The 19,451-nt window shown below is 36.5% G+C and overlaps 2 protein-coding genes across 5 annotated transcripts in view; one reads left to right on the top strand and one right to left on the bottom strand.

Annotated features, from left to right (window-relative positions):
• Positions 1-15,624, top strand: part of LOC145676094 (sterile alpha motif domain-containing protein 3-like) — a 105,107-nt gene extending 89,483 nt beyond the window's left edge. The window contains exons 8-9 of one of the 2 annotated variants that reach the window (XM_081746976.1): positions 5,557-5,805; positions 13,569-15,624. In XM_081746976.1, the coding sequence (XP_081603102.1) occupies positions 5,557-5,805; positions 13,569-13,868 (549 nt within the window). In that variant the 3' untranslated portion in view covers positions 13,869-15,624. Of the gene's footprint in view, positions 1-5,556; positions 5,806-8,472; positions 8,740-13,568 lie in introns of those variants that run through there. The other variant, XM_081746977.1, reaches the window with a different exon arrangement.
• Positions 1-19,451, bottom strand: part of LOC145676093 (adhesion G protein-coupled receptor L4-like) — a 295,890-nt gene that overhangs the window by 235,838 nt on the left and 40,601 nt on the right. The window lies entirely within an intron of this gene.

Genomic DNA, 19,451 nt, shown 5'->3' with positions numbered 1-19,451 from the left:
AGTGTTTAGGCCTTTCTGAGTGTGAATGCACTTTCCCTCCCCTTCGTTATTTATGATGGCGTAGCATACTTAAAACCGTGGCTTTTAAATTTGTTCTTTCTGGAGAAATGGGGGCGGCAAATTGCCTAGGGCTGGCCCTGCGGCAGTGATAACAATTATTCCATATGCAGATGTTAAGTTATTAGCTAATCAATCTGTTCTTTTAATTTACACTAAATGAAAACAAGCTTTTTTTCTTAAAGGTCATTGTCTAAGGCCAACACTATTGATAATAAGAGTAGATTAGTGTATCCCTGATGACAATGCAGAACAACTTACTTTTTATAATGAGTATATTTTACACATTGGCAGCTTTCATCTGGTCGCTGGTGATAAGTTAGTTTAGTTTATGAATCCGCTCTATTATGTCATAGCTCCGTTTTTATGTGTAACAAGAGGTGTTGGAATAGAATTCACTCACGTAATTTCAAACTATAACTTATATTTGAATCTAAACGAAGCTTCACACGACAAATTTATTAGATTAACAAAGCTGTAAGATTCTATGGTTAGCTTTAAAGTGTTGATAATACGTACAGCGGTTTTCTTCGAAAAGAAAAGTGCGATGGAAACTCTCCAAATGTGACCTTAATAATATATGAAAAGTGTAATAACGATTTCCTTTAATTTGTGTTCTTACTTCGATTTTTCTGTTTATATCATTTTCATTCCATGTTGTCCCTACGTAGTATAGTATTTTCTATTACACATGTCAAGATCAGTTTTTTTCAGGATAACTTGCTGGGGGTGGAGATGAGAGGTAAGGAGGCAAAACCAGTACGTGAGAGGGCCGCATTTGGTCACTGTTTTGGTACTATATATATATATATATATATATATATATATATATATATATATATATATATATATATATATATATATATATCAAAGAGTATTGAAAATTTGGGAAGTAGATTTCAGCTGGAGATTTCGGTTACCTCTGACGTCGTTAAGACGATGTCGGTGTTTTGAGATGTGAATTGGACGTGCTAACAACATAGGTTTTCGGTCCCAGATACTTTTGGGTTGAAACAGATTTTCACGAGTTGCGAGTGCAGATTCGAAAGAATCAGGGAATACGATTGGAGCTCTTTCTTCAATACAACGTTCCTGATTAGTAGCGGAAATCTTCTTGACAACTATCAGTTCTCTCGGATTTCCTTCAGAGACAGATTTAGAAGGTAAAATCTAAGGGGAGCGGCGGCCAGACCCCAGACACTAGGAATACACTTTCAAAAATATATTGTAAAACTTTCTCATATAGGTTTTGTGGGTAGAACATTTAATAAAAAGAGCGTCCGGAATCTACTCCCACTACAAGTTTTATTATAAAAGCTTCCACCATAAAAGTATTTTCACAAAATACTATACAAATTAATCTCTCTAGAATCAAAGGTTAGTTATAGGTGGTCTTTGGCCGTAAGGTCGCAGACAGGATCTCCAACAGAGCCCCGTAGCAGGCTAAGAGGAGTGGAATTAAGGAACCAATCCTCTGTAGCAAGCAGAGGCGGGTTAAGTGGCCAACAGAGCCCCGTAGCACGCTAAGCGGCTGAGGTTAGGATTCCCAGACAGAGCCCCGTAGCACGCTAAGCAGAGGGGAATTAAGGAACCAATGCTCCGTAGCAAGCAGAGGCGGGTTATGTGGCCAGAAGAACCCCTTAGCAGGCTAAGCGGCTGAGGTTAGGATTCCCAGACAGAGCCCCGTAGCAGGCTAAGCCAGGAGATAGGATAGGCGTAGTCCTGTAGCAGACTAGAGGCCTGGGGTTAGGTTACTCCAAAAGTCCCGTAGCAGACTAGAGGAGGGTTACCAGAAAACTGGTACTGAATTGCCTTTGTCCATCCAATTTATAGGGTCCTTTGGGTGGCGCTGCTGCTCCGATGTCGTCTTCTGCTCCGTGGGAGAGACCAGAAGCCGACATCTGCATGTGAGTGTAGGTGGAAGATCCTCTTGCCAAACCACGTGGTGCTGTTTGTAAAAAGTGATGCGTGGAATTGTTTGTTTACAATATCACATAGGATATTACAATATAAATAATAGATTAAATTATTTTTGTGACTGAAACTGGGAAGCCTAGGCCCCCGTCCCGGCTAGATCTGCCACTGATTCACGTGTCATCGAAAGGTTGGACAGTTTCTAGAGCAAGAGGGATCATATCTCTTACAATCAGCGCAATAGGGATTGATCGGTGTACAAAGCTCATCACCATGACTCTCCTAGTGGCAATTCGCACAAACAACTTCGTCCCATCACAGTACGCGTTGGTGTGTCCGAAATGCTAACACCTAAATCAGTGAAGTGGACTAGGTACCTATGGCCGAACTTTGCGGCCATAATAACCATCCTTCATGAATTCAGGGAACGTAGTTACACTCAAAGTAAGAATCAATGGCTGAATTGAAGCAGTTTACCTGCCTTATTTTATTACCTTTATTCAAAGTACTTCAACGACATATTTGTCTACAACCTCAATCTTCTTTTCAGATGCAGGGGGTGCGGTGGCTAAGTGGTAGAGCGTTCACTTCTGGTGCTTGGGGTCCCTGGCTCGATCCCAGCTCGCGCCGTGTGGACTTTGTGGTGGACAAACACCACGCTTGTGGGTTTTCTCGGGGTTGTCCCGTTTCTTCCTACTTTCTTCATTCCACCATTTCATTCATTTCTCATAATCACCGTCTCCTTTAGCCTAACCAGCGTAACCGTGGGACGTAAAACTCAAAGATTTCATTTTTTCTTTTCAGATGCACTCAGAAGATTCCAACGCAAAACTACTCTGCGACTGAAATTCACTAGACGGTAAGGCTCCACTGAGACGAAAAGTGCTCTAACTTGAATATGTTCTCAGTTTGCAGCAATAGCGTGCCATTCCATAGTTTTCGCATGCTCTTACCTGTCCGACCGTCTAATTGATAATTCTATTGATGATAAAAGGAGATAAGCCCTTAATACCACTCGGATGGTTAGAGTCTATATTAATATTACTTGCATCTTTTTAAATTTCAAGTATCGATCTATAGAAATCGCGATACTGGGCTTTTCCACGTCTATGTCGCAGGTTGATTTTCGTTCTCACGGTCCAGATATCGGCTTTTTAATATAGGATGAGCAAGAAGCTGAAATTAAGGATTATTTTTAACCATGTAAACCTATTTGAAAATTAAATACTCAATTTTACGTCCCATGTTTATGCCCTTTAGGTTTAAGAAGATGGATAACTGTTCAAAGTTACTGATTATTAAAGAACTGCTGAAGTGAGAATATGAGAGAAAATGAAAGACCTCCTAAAAACCCATGGATACAATGTTGTCCACCACAGATTCACACGATCTAGGATCGAACCAGGAACACTTTAAGTAAGTGCTCTACCGCTGATCTACTGTGAGAAGTGAATGTATTTATGAATCATTGTGAAAGGGAATAGTCAATGCGACTACCGCAACACCACTCCGCAGCGTTCGTGAAAAAAAAAAACATTATACATCTATAAAATCTTGTAGGCTTGTCTTGATTGTGAAGGATCCGGAAAAAGACCTCCCGTATTTGTAGAGGGCGTTGTGAGAGTTATGATGGGAATACGTCGGTGGAGTGAGTATCGATTGGTAGCGATATATGTGTCATTTTCAGTAGTCGCAATTGCATCCCGCGGTGAGCATCATGTGTTTGTTGTGGAGGAGTGTATACGTAATGATGGTTCTGCAATTACTACTCAGCGAGCGTTTCGCACTCTGTTCGGACTTGGTAGACATGATTCTGTTCCGGATAGAAAAATATAATTCGAGTTTGGCTATCAAACTTTAGGGCAACAGGTTCTGCACTGAGAAAAGAAATTCGCCTGGCCGACTTCGGACCGTAACAACGCCGGAAAATGTGGCGCGTGTGAGGGTCCATTCAACCATCTCCAGAGCCGTAACGACCCTTTCGATGTACTCCCTCCGCCGTCGTATCGACACAACTCACACAGCGCCCTCTCCAGATATGAGGGGGAGGTCTTTTTGTCGGATCCTGTATAGACTGAAATAGTGATGTCGTCATTTCCTCCTCGTTATTATGGTGATCGCCATGTTTTTTTTAATAAACAAATACATGAATCGAAAGGAATACTGTTAAGTCTGCTGTTAATAATTGCAGACTGTTAATTAGATAATTGTATAATATTTTGAAGGTAAAGTTAGTAACAAAAGCCACAGATTAAGAATATGGGGCCACTATTTAGAAAATTTACGAGTGAAATTCAGTAATTCATGAAGTAATATCTAAGGAAAATTCTACAGAGACCACATTTCTACGTAAAATGATAAGATAGAAATTGCATAAGAAACGCTAGCGTCATTACCATGTAATCCATAATGAACTAAAGTAATTATACGCAATGTAGAAACTCTAAAGTAGAGACTGACAAGCTGTCGGCACAATGAAACTAGAACAAAACACGATTTGTATACAAGGAAAAGTCACTGTCTACTTTGAAAATAATGTCAATTATATTGGCGCATTCAGATTTCTTATACCCATACTTTAAAATATGAGTGCATAGTTACAGTGACTACAAAACAAAACAAAAAGGACACTAGGCTTGTAGCCATATGCGTGCTGAGAATTTTCAGTCTGGACCGATTTCTGATCGGTTAAGTTTTAAACACTAATTCTGTAGCCCTACACATATGCAATGTAATGTGTGATACTGATGGTACTAAATAAAGATTTTCCAGAATTATTTAAGCTCAATATCCGATAATAAACAAGTTAAGTATTTTGACACTTAATGTAACCTCCAAATGTATAGATAAATACACAAACCCTACGGTAACAAAGGAAACATTTCACTTTCAACGCTTGTCATATTTTATCATATTATTTGCCAAATTGCTTGCTTTTTCTATCTTTTCATAGTTTCATTCATTGGAAATCTTTTTTACATATACAAGTTTTTCTTTAATGTTTGCAATCCAGAAGTTAATACGTCACTGTTTTCGCTTTGTACTTAGGTTCTTAGGCCATGCTGTTTAGAAAATAAAACTGCGATCACAATGGCAACGGGAAGGATGTGACGTCAGACTATTCCAGTCTATTAGCGTGGGGTTGATGTTATCAAGCAGAGAAATAGAGGCACCAAACCACCATTCCTGTCGGCGGAACACATGACCCTGAAAGATGAAGAAGGCAATCGAAAGCAAAAACTGTGCAAATTAAGAAAAAATATAGCCGCATTCAACGCAAAAACAAGCAAACATATTAGAAAATTTCACACGAAATTTTAAAATGATTTTCAAAGATTTTTATGCGTTTCTTTAATTTTTTGTACTCAGTGCACACTTATATCATAGTGTTCTTAGCCTTATACCAACGACAGGTGATTGGTATTTTTTTAAGAACATACAGACGAAAAGAATGATTAATGAATCACCCTCTCAGCTTCCCCCTCACTTCACGAAGATTGTCTCTTGCTTGAAAGGGTGGTGGTGATGTTATAATTTCACAAGCACAACCTGTTTACTAATTCTAATTGCATTCTGCATTTTCAGCTTCTTTTGGAAGGAAACATGTTACTTGAAGTAAACGTGGACGAGGTTCTTGTTTCATTTTTCCGATCTTCAACCCACAGGATAGTGAGCCAACTTTGTCAATCACAAGGAAGAAAGGCGAAGACTTTGTTGGCAGAATACCATTCCAGCACAAGCTCACCTTTGTACAAGAACGCAATGCTCAGTGTATTTGGTTTGTCAGTGCTTTTAGGAGGAGAAGGGAATGTCGTTTTCCCTGCCTCTAATGAGGTACTTTTACGTAATACAATTCTAATTTTCGATCTTTGCAAATTATTTAGTTTCATAAAGAAGTCTAGTGTAATGCTTGCAATTAGTAAAAATTCTAAATGACCTTTGCTAGTACAGTGAAATTACCCTTAACGGACATCTCTCAATAAAGGAGATCCCATAATACCATGAGAATTTCCTGTCTAAAGTTCATTCAACGAACCTTCTGATACTGATGTAAACATTGCAGAATGGTATTACTCCGCCAGTCATCGGATGATTGGCTATCGGTCAGCGCTTCTTTCAAGAAGCACATGCTTGTAGCCAGCCAATGTTTTATATATATTCCCTGCACGCGGCCATATTGTAAACTGTGATTCGCACGTAAGATGGGTCAAAGCCACTTTCTTCGCATGCGTATTCTCTTTTATTGCATTAATTCAATTTACTTCTTAGATATAGTGTTGTTTCTGTTATTTAATTGTAAGGAAATTGTATTTCTGGTAATGACCCTTATAAGCAATAGAAACATTGAAAAGCAGCTTACTTACCAAGGGACTATTTCCTTCTGCCGCATGGATGTTCCAAGGCTCTTTAACCAATAAAATGAAACAATCACCACGTGTATTTGTTTACATCAGATACTGTACGTTCCTTGAATAAACTATAGGTACAAATACGTGATTTATTACGGGACTGAATCCCTTATGGACACAGAAAGTCTTCTTTTTCCATCCAACGTTTCAGTACCCTCTTCATGATGTACATGAATTATTTTCAGTTTATCTAACACAGAAAATACTTTCTGTAATTTAAAAATAAATATGCGGTAGAGTACAGGATGTCGGAGAAGTTCCTCTAACCTTAAGTTTGAGAATCACGAAGAATGAAGTCAGTATAATTTTAGTTGGTATTCGTAACACTGCTTTGATGGTGACAGATAGCATTGTCCCTGCGTTCAAGGTCACGTGAAACATTTCAGTTTTGTGTCATGGTTGATATGAGTGGTTGCACTTACACAGTTAAGAGGCGTCATTCCGGCGAAATTAAAAATATCGCTAATTTTACAGTAATTATGTGATGTCTTCGAATAGATAAAAGATAATCTAAATGTGGAACAAGAGCGCGCTAGACAATATTATTTTACATGAGATACCGTTATCACGGCTCACTTACCTGATTTCGATTTCGATTCATTTTGAAAATCGGCATTTATTTTCGCGTTTCTAAACGGCTGAAAACGGAAAGCCGCTAGGTGACTTGTGATAACAGTACCTCACGCAAAATAATATTGTCTAGTGCTCTCTTGTTCCACATTTCAATTACCTTTTATATTTTGGAAGATATCACATAATTACTGTAAAATTAGCGGTATTTTAATTTCGCCGGAATGAGGCCTCTTAAGGGTGCACGAACTGCCACTCACGATGCAAACAATGACACAATTAATGTCTGCTTTGGGAAGGACTCACTTCGTAAAACAACGAAGTTTGATCGGAAGAAACGTGCGGTTGTTCCAGGATGTGTCAAAGACAAGTCGCATAGTACACGTAAGAAGACGTGTGATGAAATAATGTGTTGCTGTATCTGGTGAACCACCGCACAAAACATATGCAAACATAATTTTGAATCCTTCTTTTTACATGAAGTTGACATGTACTTCAAAAAAAAAAAAAAAAAAAAAAAAATTAGCATACAGGAGGTATATTTTACAGTACTCGCCCATATAGACATAGTCCCAGCAATAATTTTGTTTCTTTACAGAGAAAGGATTTTCCCCTACCCCTCCAGTAAATCAAACACTTGAGTACAATATTTCGATATTAGCTTATATTTGCATTTTAAACTACACTGTTTACTGTATACTGCATACCACTTGAGCTGTAAGTAATCTAAATTTGTGTAACCTCTCTCTGTAATCGACCTCTTATTTACGAACAAACAATCGAGGCACATCGGTGTCTGTTATTCAGAGATTTCACTGTACTTGTGAAATTCCAGATATTCCGCATGGTATTACATCAAAATTAGATAAACATTAAAATTTGTAAATAGCATTACGATCATATTCATACGAAGCATAAACAGTATTACGAAGATATAAAAATAATAAAACAAGAGAAAAATAAATAATTGTATTAATTTTGACGAAACGCTTACAGGGATTATTAGAATTCGTGTAAAGTACAATTGAATGAGCAAGCAAGTTAGAAATTAAAGTAGTACGACCATTCTCCCATCCTCATGATTCCTTCTAATAATAACAATGTAATTTGTGACATTCTTTATTAAAATGCAAACAAATAACGTCTAAATTGCAACTTCAAAGAAGAGTTGGATACACTGCACCAATGGACTCTTCAATATCCCCCCCCCCGCTGCGCTTGCTCAGTATCTGCGATAAATACAACACTTCTGTCACCAAACAAAACTGGATTTTATCTATATTCGTTGGGTTGTACCGGTACTTAACGAAAAAGGGGCAACAATCATCTGCCTTTTGTTATTAAAATTTAGGATATATACGAGGAGGTGTCAAAGTTCGTGCAATCATCTAGAAGGTGACGGACATGAACCCCCTTGGACAGTCATTTTATAGTTAGGTTCTTGTATATTAACCGTTCAAATTCTGTACTCGTTAGAATACTCTTTCTATCTTTCTTTTTCTTTTTTTCTTTTTTTTTTCAGGTTAATCACTGAAGCTGAAGGATGATGGACAAGCTTGAGACCCGGAGAGTCATTAAGATCCTCCATCTTAAGAGGAAATCAGCAATGCAGATCCACAAAGAAATAAAAAAAGTTTATGGAAATAAATGCGCATCCTGTGAAATGGTATCCAAGTGGAAACAGCAATTCCAAACTGGCCACATGACCACCGCGGACGTCTCTAGGTCTGAAAGACCATCTTTCACTGATGATGCCGCCTTGACAGTGAAATTTGAGATCATCATACCGTAATGGAAGACAGGAGGAAACCATTGAAAGTGTAATGTGTATAATAGGTATGAATTATGGGTGTACCTAGAATATCATTCACAGCCTGCTGCATCTTTAGAAAGTGTCATCAGGTGAGTGCCACTACTTCTCATACCTTTCCAGCAGAGAAATCGCGAGGACGCTGTAAGAGAAATGTTGCATATCTGTGACGTGGATGAATAGGACTTTTATCGGCAGACTAGTCACAATGGATGAAAGTTTGTTTTATCTTTATAACCCAGAAACAAAGAAAATGACCAAACAATGGAAACACCCTCCTCCAGTTTTAGAAAGGCACGAGTGCAAAAGTCTGCCGCCAAGGTGATGCTTTCCGTTTCCTGGTACTGTGAAGGGGTCATCATGACAGGTTATCTACCACAGGGGCAAACTATTACTATAGATATACCACATTGACTTAACACCTAGTTTTCCGTTCTAGGCGTTGCTATCGGCTGAAGGAATTCCACTTCCTTTCGCTCAGGCTCTCTCGCTTAGCAACAGCTGAACCCTTAGTGGCTCAGCGCGTGGGTGTGGCGAGGGTGAGAGCTTTAGTTCGCATTTTTGCCACAGCTCAAGACATTTTGGCAGCACTACTGTGCCTATTATTCGCATCTCTTGACTAAGTTAGAAGAGAAACTGAAGAAGAAATGGCGCAGATTGGTTACAAAAGGAGTGCTGCTATCGGCAGACAATGCACCAGCTCATTCCGTCTGTGAATCTATGATGAAGGCAGAGGAATTAATATATGAAAGATTTACCCACCTCCATACTCGCCGGACCTAGCACCTAGTGAGTTTTTCTCTTTTCAGAAATGAAGCGTCCACCCAGAGGACGCCATTTTGACAGTAGATGACGTCATATCTGAGGTTCATCTGTGTTTTTAAGCCAAATTCACATTTTTACAAAACAGACTTACAGAAAGAGAAGAACCGCTGGCAAACATGTGTCGCTAAGCACGGTGACTACGTAGACAAGAATTAATACTATTATGATGTCAGAGTTCTCCAGAATGGATTTCTTACAGATGATTGCACAAAACTTCTGATATCTCCTCGTATAACATTTTTAAAATAATATCAACATTCCTGTTTTGGCGTTAGTAATGAATGAACTTGACAACCTTTCTTAATCTCATAGAGGTGTCGTTAGTTTCCAAAGAGAGAAGAATATTGTTTCTAACCCATAGAAAAAGTTGCTGTGATTCTGCCTAAATTTAGGTCTTATAATCTAGATCGAGCCAATATTTCTTTAGTAACAGGTAGAAACCACGTTAATTGAATTGAAATAAAATGAAATTTTTGAGTTTTACGTCCCATGGTTATGTCGGCTAGGCTAAAGAAGACGGTGATGATGAGAAATGAATGAAATAATGGAATGATGAAAAGTGACAGGAAACGGGATAACTCCGAAGAAAACCCACGCACATGGTGTTTGTCCACCACAAAGTAAACCTAGCTCGAGCTGGGGTCGAACCATTGACCCCATGCACTAGAGGTGAACGCTCTACTACTTAGCCACCGGAGCCCCATGATAATTGAGAAACGGAAGTATTGTAATATGTAGAAGCAAAGTAGGGGAAATGAGCAGGTTTAAATACTTAAGTGCACTTGTAACAAACAAGAATAATTTATGAATTTGATGCAAAAATCTATCGGAATTAAATATCGAGTAATGTAAAATTGAACATTTATAAGAACGTTGTATTCACTATAATGGGAGTATGTTTAGTACAAGGGGTCCAGAAGCACGTCAAAAACACAAAATTTACAGGAGAAAAGAGTCAAGTACTTAGACGTAACATAACGTAACCAAATCTAACCTAACATAAACTAACGTAAGCTAACCTGAACTAACCTAAACTAACATAATATTAATAGAAATAAGCGAAATTCTATCATTTTTTGGAAAATTATGCAGGACTCCTACACTAATATAACATAAACTAACTTAACGTAACCTAAACTAGCCTAACCTAACTTAAACTAGCCAACCCTACCTTAAACTAACCGAATGTGAACAGAAATTACCAAAGTAGTAACATTTTTTAGAGAAAACAGCTGGACCCCTTCTGCTAAACATAGGCCCTATAATGCTCTACGGATGCAAAACTTGGTCCTGATTATGACGAAATGAACTCAAACTGAGAGAATTCAAACAGGAAGCACAAACGATTAACAAAGAGGTGAACACGGAACTTAGTGCGTACAACTCACACAGGCATTATACGAATTGTTAAAGTAGGATATCTAAGACGGACTAGGTATATGGAAACCCATGCGGAGTGTATAGTGTTCTATTCCTCGGAGTAAGGTATAAAGCAACATGCTCGGTCCATTCTTGTCTAGTAGAAGAAAACTCTTCTCGTTGCATAGAGGCAGTGCTTCCATGAACAGATTTTCTTACCAATTCAGCTGAAATTTTCCAATAACAATGAACTGTAACAAAAAAAGGGTAGGTTTTATAAAAGTACTAGGAAATAAAACATTTAACAAACATTTGTTGTACTATACAAAGCTTCCTTAATAATGGACGAAAGTAATGATGCGAAAGCAACATTTATTTAATATCTAAAAGGTACCTATGTGTTTTCATTTTTAACTTTTCTAAACTCTAAAATACTCGTAATGAATTTTCCAATGATTACACGGTTAAAAAAAAAAAGCCAAAGTTTTAAGACTGAGTGAAGTGACAGCACAACAGGTTTCATTGTGTATGTAGTGCTTAGAGACTGCAGCCATTGACGACTAATTTCAATGTTAATTTTCCACAAGGAAATAGTACAAGTAATGAGAAAAAAAGGCCCACCTACTCAAACGATTACAGGTCCTCTCAAGTAGAGAAGAAAAGGAAATCGTGGGCATAAATAAAATCCTTGACTTTTATATAAATTTAATTCAGAGAATTCTTTATTAACAACATTCAACTCTTTTCTATTTTCTTTTCTTTATAAAATTTCAAAGCGAGCTTTTAAAAATATTTTTATAAACAAAACTCCCTTACTTATTTTCTTTCTTTCTTTTAATCTTTTTTTTTTTTATTCAGGAGAAATTAGAAATCGAAGTGAAAGTTATTCAATAGTCTTTCGCTAATATAAGCGTGCAATAGTACAAGGGACAAACCGCTTAGAGGGAGAAGAACAGTGAGGAACCTTGTAGATTTAGTGGTTCATACATTGTTTCTAAGATTGATTGGTAGATTTATGGATAAGAAATGTTTTGATAGGCTAAAAAAAGTAGGGAAATACTTGGAGAAGTGTACTATGTTGTCATTCGTCACCGGACACCCCTCAAGAAATGCTTGGGATCGTGTGTTGGTACACATCATACAACCTATAAAAGGCGTTGGTGGTTCAGAATACTCGCATATCAACTAGAGCAGTCAATATAGACAGAAGACGTGAACTTAATGAGGTGGAAAAAGGGATGATCATTGGAGTTCACAGGTTTGAACATTTGACCCGTGAGATTACCAACAAATTTCAGATACTTCGGTCAACAATGAGTGATATCGTGAAGAGGAAGCTTTAGGGAGTTATGATATGCTGGCCTAGGCCCATTAAAGCAAAAATATTGACAGGTCGTGAAAGTCGATGTTTGAAACGCGTTGTGAGCGTCATTAGAAATGGTGGCACAAGAGTTTCGATAGGCTCCCAATAATGCTACAAGTGATCGTACCGTCCGCTGGAAAATCACCGCACTTTGATTTTCGTGGTCGAGCAGCAGTTGACAAGCCATATTCACAGCCTGCAATGCGACTCGTTGTTTACAGTGGTGCAAGAAACGCCGCCATTGGACTCTCGAGCAATGGAAATCCATACTATGAAGTGATAAATCGTGCTACTAGATGTGGCAATCCGATGAATGTGTGTAAGTGTGGCGTATGAGCGGAGAACGATGTTTACAGAAATTTATCGTCCCAACACTAAAATTCGGTGGGAGATGGCATCATAGTGTTGTCCTGCTTTTCGTTATATGGTCTTGGTCCTCATGTTTTAGTTCGGGGAAACATGAATGCCGAAGCATATCAAATAATTCTAGACAATTCTGAGCTACCGACATTATGGGCACAATTCAGTGTTGACTCATACCTGTTTCAGCACGACAGTGCTTAATGTCATACGGCAGGCATTTCGAGGACGTAGGAGTGAAAAACTTGATTGGCCAGCCCAAAGTCCAGATCTCCACCCCATTGAACATCTTTGGGACGAGTTGGAGCGCCGCTTGAGATGCAGACCATGTCGTCCGAAAAACACCACTGATCTGTTTGCCATTTTGCGGGATAATTGGGCCAAGATTCCCATCTCCACGCATTGCAAATTGGTGGAAAGTCTTCCTCGAAGACTTGCGGACGTCATTGTGGCAAACTATGGTCCTGCAAGATACTGATATGGTGCTGATAAATTTGTATGTGTGTTCAGTGACAAATGGCAACATAGTGTAGAGTCTACCAATCCTGATTGATTTAGTTTAGCCCAGCCTCAGATCTAATGGCGTTATTTCATTTCTTCAGTAATGAATTAACGGTTTCTTAAGTCACTAGTTAATTAAAATACCACAATAACAACAGGTAAATGATTCCAATATATAATATTCTTTTAACTTTATTCCACAATACAGGGAGTACTAGATATCAAATACTATTAGGAATATAATACAAAGGATTCAACCAGTTCTTAAATCATAACCTATTTTTTTAGATAAAGTAGTCGTAGCATAAATGACGTAACGTACAAAATAAAATTTCACATTATTTTCTTTAAGTGTTAGTTACGGTAGGGATGTTTTAATAATGCATTATTTTCTGCGTAGGTTGTCTCAGGAGAACCTATAATTGTCGGAGAAAAGGAATCACCGTGGGAGGAGCAATCATTTGCGATTTACGTGAACGGAGAGAAAATATGTGATGCTGAGGACATAACTCGTGCTGTATCACTAATGATATCGTGTGCTTATGCCTTTGATTTGAACTATTCAAAGAAATGCAGAAGTCTTTGCGAATTTTTACAGGCATTTGTTTTGCGCATCCAGTCCAACGTAAGAATATCACGAATATGTATGAAAATTGCAAGAATTCTTAGCGTTTACGGTTCGAATGATGGACATAACTAAAGTTATTATTTTGTTATACAGAACAAAAGTTTGTTCAAATATTTTTTCAGTTAAAAGGTTATTGGATTTAAAAAAAAATACCTTAGCGAAGATAATTAACAGTAATTGATTCACTGAACGAACTACAAACGTATGTTCCTTTATATACAAGAAGCAAGTTGTTCAAAGTTTTGTTTTGTTTCCCAAAGATCAGTGGGAAAGTAATATTTCATATCTATTACTGTGAAAGAATATTGCCCAATAAATTATTTTCTTTCTATTCTTTATTAAGTGAATTAAACAAAGAAACAAAATATGTCCAAGGTTATTTTTCTTTGCAAATACAATGGGGAATTTTTATTTAATGTTATATTGTCAATGAGGTTGAACGTAATTTACGTTTGATAAATTGAGTTTCTAAACAGATATTTCTTTTTTAAATTAGCACACACTGACAAAAGCTTCTAATTTTATTTGATTCATTTCAGAAATGAAAACAAATGATTATATTAACGAAAAATAATTTGACTTGAAAAATTGAGTTGTTGAATGAACAAAAATTCATCTTTATCCATAAACAAATATTGTACAAGAGGCTGTTAAAATATATTCCATAGAACTGTATTGTATTTTAATTACCTTACTAAAGGTAAAATCACTTTTTCCAAGTAAGTTTGCTGAATAAATCAGAAATTTGTCTTCCTTCGTGTATTGAGGAACTCTGTTCAAATTTTTGTGTTGTTTTTGAAATATCAATTACATAAAATTTTATTATCATGAACAAATATTAATTATTGATTTTTGTGATTCAATAAATGACTTTTTCCTTATTAAATCAACTAAGAAGAAAAACTAAAAGTGATTTTTGTTTGCAGATGCAAGGGAAGAATTTTTATTTTACACCATTTAGTCAATGAGGTAAAAATTAATTTAGTTACCCAAATTGGGTTTCCGAACGGATTTAAATAAAATATATTTCCTTCTTAAGAACCTGATATACTAAAAATAATTAAAAAATTACCCATTTTCTTTTGCTTGCTTTTCATAAGTGAAAGGAGATAATTAAATACAACTTACAACAATCATAGATAATGTCATTTTACGACAGAAAATATGAACCTGAAGAATTTTCAGTGTTGTCATCCATAAAAATTACAGTGTTGCCAGAATAACAATTCCTCCAAAATCTAAGTTAAAGCAGCGACTAGAGGAAAGAACTCAATTTGATAACGTATCATGTTGTTTTGGTGTCCTATGAACTACTTTATAAATAACATTATTATTTAATTTTTATAATTGTATGTTAAAACTATTTTGTTTATTACAAGAGTTTGTTCCTGTAGTTGCTGCCTTAACTTACATTTTGGGAGAAATGTTATTCTGGCAATACTGTAATTCCTATGGATGGCAACACTGAAAATTCTTCAGGTTCATATTTTCTGTTGTAAAATAACATTATCTATGATTGTGGTAACTTGCCGTTCATTATCTCCTTTCACTTATGAATAAACAAGCAATAGAAAAATGTTGTATTTTTTAAAATTATTTTTTAGTATGTCAAGCTCTTAACACACATTGACGAAAGTTTTGATATTATTTGCTTGTGTGTAAAATGAAAAAAATATATAACAACATAGATTAATTGGATACTGAACGAACAAATAATTCACATTTATCTACGAGTATTGTTAAGACATATTGAATAATAGATGATTGAAATTATTTGCCTTATTTGTTTGAAAAACTCATAGAAAATAAATAATTGTATTGAAGTTCACCTTGTAATTTGATTTCTGAACGAAAATAAAGCCTAAACAAGTAATAAGTAGTTAAAAAGTGCTTTATTTGTATAGATATACAGAGTGGACCATTTATCTTGATACGCCCTTGTAATGTTTAAACTAATAATAAAAAAAACTAATGGACGAAAATCAAAGATAACCACCAGGACCTAGAGTTGAATACTATTCACCAAGTTATGGCGTATGCTGATTATGTAAATTTAAAAGGAAGTGGTAGAAGAAGAATATAAAGAAATGGAGAGATCTTATTAAATGCTTGCAGGGACATGGGTTTAGAAATAAGTGCAGATGAAACTTAACATGGAAATTCGTCGATTAATTATGGATGTGTTAAAATATCAAATAATACTATCGATACTTTCAAATATCTCAGACCAAAATTAACATACCAAAAACCATATTTACGAAGAAATTAAATCTCGACTAAAAGCGGGGAATTCGTGTTATTAACAGTTCAAAATCTCTTGTTGTCGCGAATTCTGTCGAGAAATTTGAAGCTTAAAGTAGTCATGCCAGTTGGTCTGTATAGTTGTGAAACATGGTAACTTATTCTGAGGGAAGAACGTAAACTGAAAGTACTTGAGAACAAGATCCTGAGACGAATATTCGGACCGAAGAGGAACGAGAATGGAAAATGGCGGAAAGTTCATAACGAGGAATTACAAAATTTATACGATTTACCATTGTTATGGTCATCAAATCTAGAAGGTTGAGGTCGGCAGATCATATAGCCAGGATTTAAGAAAGTAGGAACGCTTTTAAAATCTTAACTGAAGAGCAATCGGAAGACGATCATTAGGAAGACCTAGGTGCAGATGGGACGACAATATTAAGTTGGATCTCGTAGAAATAGGAATACAAAGTGGAAACTGGATCCAGTTGGCTAAGGATAAAAAAAGTCAGTGAACGTGGGATTGAACCTTCGGGTTCCATAGGCCATTGAGTTATTTAGTTAATTAGTTAATGGCCAAAAAAACGCGAAAGTTTGTACTGTGCAACTACTTCCGTATTGGCTGTTGGACGTTGTTTGGTGTACTCTGTGATACGACAAGCTGAAGAGTGTTGCCAACCCACTTTAAAATTGTAATATTCTCTATTACATCAGTTTTGCGTATTATACACTATATTTAAAAATAAACTAATCGCTGAGCAAAGCAAACTAATTTATAAAACTAACATCTTGTGACAACTTCATCAATTAACCACTTGGCATGCTTAGACACTATTATTTCACTAATGTCTAATGAAGCCAAGTACTGGCGAAACTGTCACAAGATATTTATTTATTTATATATATAAATAGATAAATTCGTTTGCTTCGCTCAGCGATTGGTTTATTTTTAATTACAAAATTGCACTTTTTTTTAAATAATACTGTCAGTTATTACATATTTCAAATCTAAGTATAAAACGAAACCATAAAAATGCAACATTTGTCGTACAATGTTGCAAACTAAGGATGTTACAGTATCACAAAGATGGAAAAATAACAAAATTTTAGATGCTTCTACAACAGTAATAACGGAAGTCAGATCGACGGGGTAATGCATATTTAAAGTACCTTAATGTCGAATACTTATTATAGTATTACTTATTTTGAACATATAGAAATAAAGTTACAACAAACTGAAAATTTCACTTATTTCAGGGAACTTTATTTTCAATAAATATTTAGATAAGTATTACATCGAATCACGTGTACGGTTTTCAATAGACGTAAGATAAAACCGTTTTCAGAAATTTGATACCTCAAACAATTGTCACTGTTACAATTTTTTATGTACGGAGATTGATGTTGGTAGCGGAAATAAAATATTTCTATCATTTCCAGTTAGAATAAAGGGTAGGAATGGAGATGGAACCCATTTTTTGGGACACTGAATCCACATCAAAAAGTATTTTCCTCGCTATCTTGATGTTTGAGCTCGATATATATCAATACGGAAACTAAAACAGGTAGTAAATTTCTACCACAAAGACAAAAGGCATGGTGATTGGAACAAAGGGGTCGGTGTCAAATATAGAAGTAGGAGAAGAGAAAATAGAACAGGTGATTAGTTTTCGATGCCTGGGTAGTATTATTAATGATGATATGAAGTGTGAACGTGAAATAAAAGCAAGAATAGGAACAGCGAAATAAGCCTTTAGGAGAAAGAAAATACTGTTTTGCGGGACCTTAGATAAAGAGTTGACAAAAAGACTCATAAAGTGCTTCGTGTGAAAATTGTACTGTATGGGTCAGAAGCATAGACATTACGAAAAAACGATGAGAAACGACTGGAAGCGTTCGAAATGTGGGTGTGGAGAAGAATGGAGATAATTAGTTGGGTCGAGCGGAAAACGAATGAGAGGATGTTAGAGATGGTGGGGGAGAAGAGAACAATTTTAGATATTATTAAGAATAGGAAGAAAAACTGGTTGAAACACTCGCTGAGAAGGAACTGTATCATGATGGACGTGCTAGAGGGAATGGTGACAGGAGAGAGAGGGAGGGGGCGATGGAGATACAATTAATGGACGATATCAAAACAGGAAAATCTTACGTGAAGACGAAGAGGTTAGCAGAAGACCATGGAGCATGGAAGCTTCTCATTTGCAGCAAGTGACCTGCCAATAATGGCAGAATTTCTATGATGATGACAATGTTACTGAAGACGAGGCGAATAATGAAATTGGAAGCTGTAAGATGAGCTGAAGATGTATTGCATGGAAAATACACCGAAGAAAGATGGGATTCTCATTGGGAAGACTGTGTGAAGGAAAGTTTTGTGCAGTCGAAGCAGACGATGGAACATAACGCAAAGAAGAATGTTAAAGAGGTTGATAAAGACAACAGTAATTGGGGTTTCTTGTCAGTTAGGATCCGAGGCGAAGCTTGGTTTCTCCTTCAATAACTCTCTGTTTATCTCAAGTAAATTGGTTAATTAGGTATCACTGGAGCTCTTGAGAGAATTCAGTCGGTAAAAACCAAACTTTCATCTCTTCAAACTAAAGGGAAGAAACTTAGCTAATATACAAATTCTTGTTTAGAATAATACGTTTTCTTCCATTAGTTCGAAGCGATAGAAAGTTTAATTTTTACTAATGTGACTTCCTTCTAGAGCTGCCACTCTTAGCGGTTGTCTTCCTTTACGAGTTATCTTTTACATCTGTAATCTCTACTTGTACGAGTATATAACTTATTCCGGGAGCCAGAGATGGTGTGGGTAAATGTAAACTTCACCCATGACCCACTGATTCACCAACTACCGTGATCCACTATGGATCCTCAAAACCCATCGTCATCAACTCTGACCAATGATCCAGTTCTCCTCTCAACTAAATAAAGAGTTTACACTTGTAATAAAACAAGGCTGTGAAATTATCCCTAATCGGGCTTCAAATTTCTACGGTCAATCGCTCAAGCACCGATCTGTTACAATACCGATGGATCTGACCTTTACGATATAAAATGGTGAAGCGCTATATTACGATGAACTTCAATTTAATTATCATCCATAATTATCTACTAGTTGAATTACATATACTTTTCAGTGGGAAATAGGATGAAATTTGGAATCCTCAAATCAAAGTAAAGTAGGTCAACGGAAACGAAAAAAATTAAATTCGACTGTCTCGAAAACCAAATAGTACTATTGCTATTATTACAACTACAAATATTATAACCAAAGTGCCTGAAGTTCTTTTTTCACTTACAAGAGGAAAGCCGACTTTGGTAAATGAACTTCGAGTCCATCTTTCGCGAAGTAGTAGTACACATTTAAGGTGTTAATATGACAAAGTGGAAGAGCGTCATAGCCAG

The sequence above is a fragment of the Thermobia domestica genome, chromosome 18 (genome assembly GCF_964235325.1).
Source record: "Thermobia domestica chromosome 18, izTheDome1.hap1.1, whole genome shotgun sequence".
NCBI classification, from domain to species: Eukaryota; Metazoa; Arthropoda; class Insecta; order Zygentoma; family Lepismatidae; genus Thermobia; species Thermobia domestica.
The sequence above is the reverse complement of the archived record's forward strand: the minus strand, read 5'-3'. Positions and strand labels throughout refer to the sequence as shown.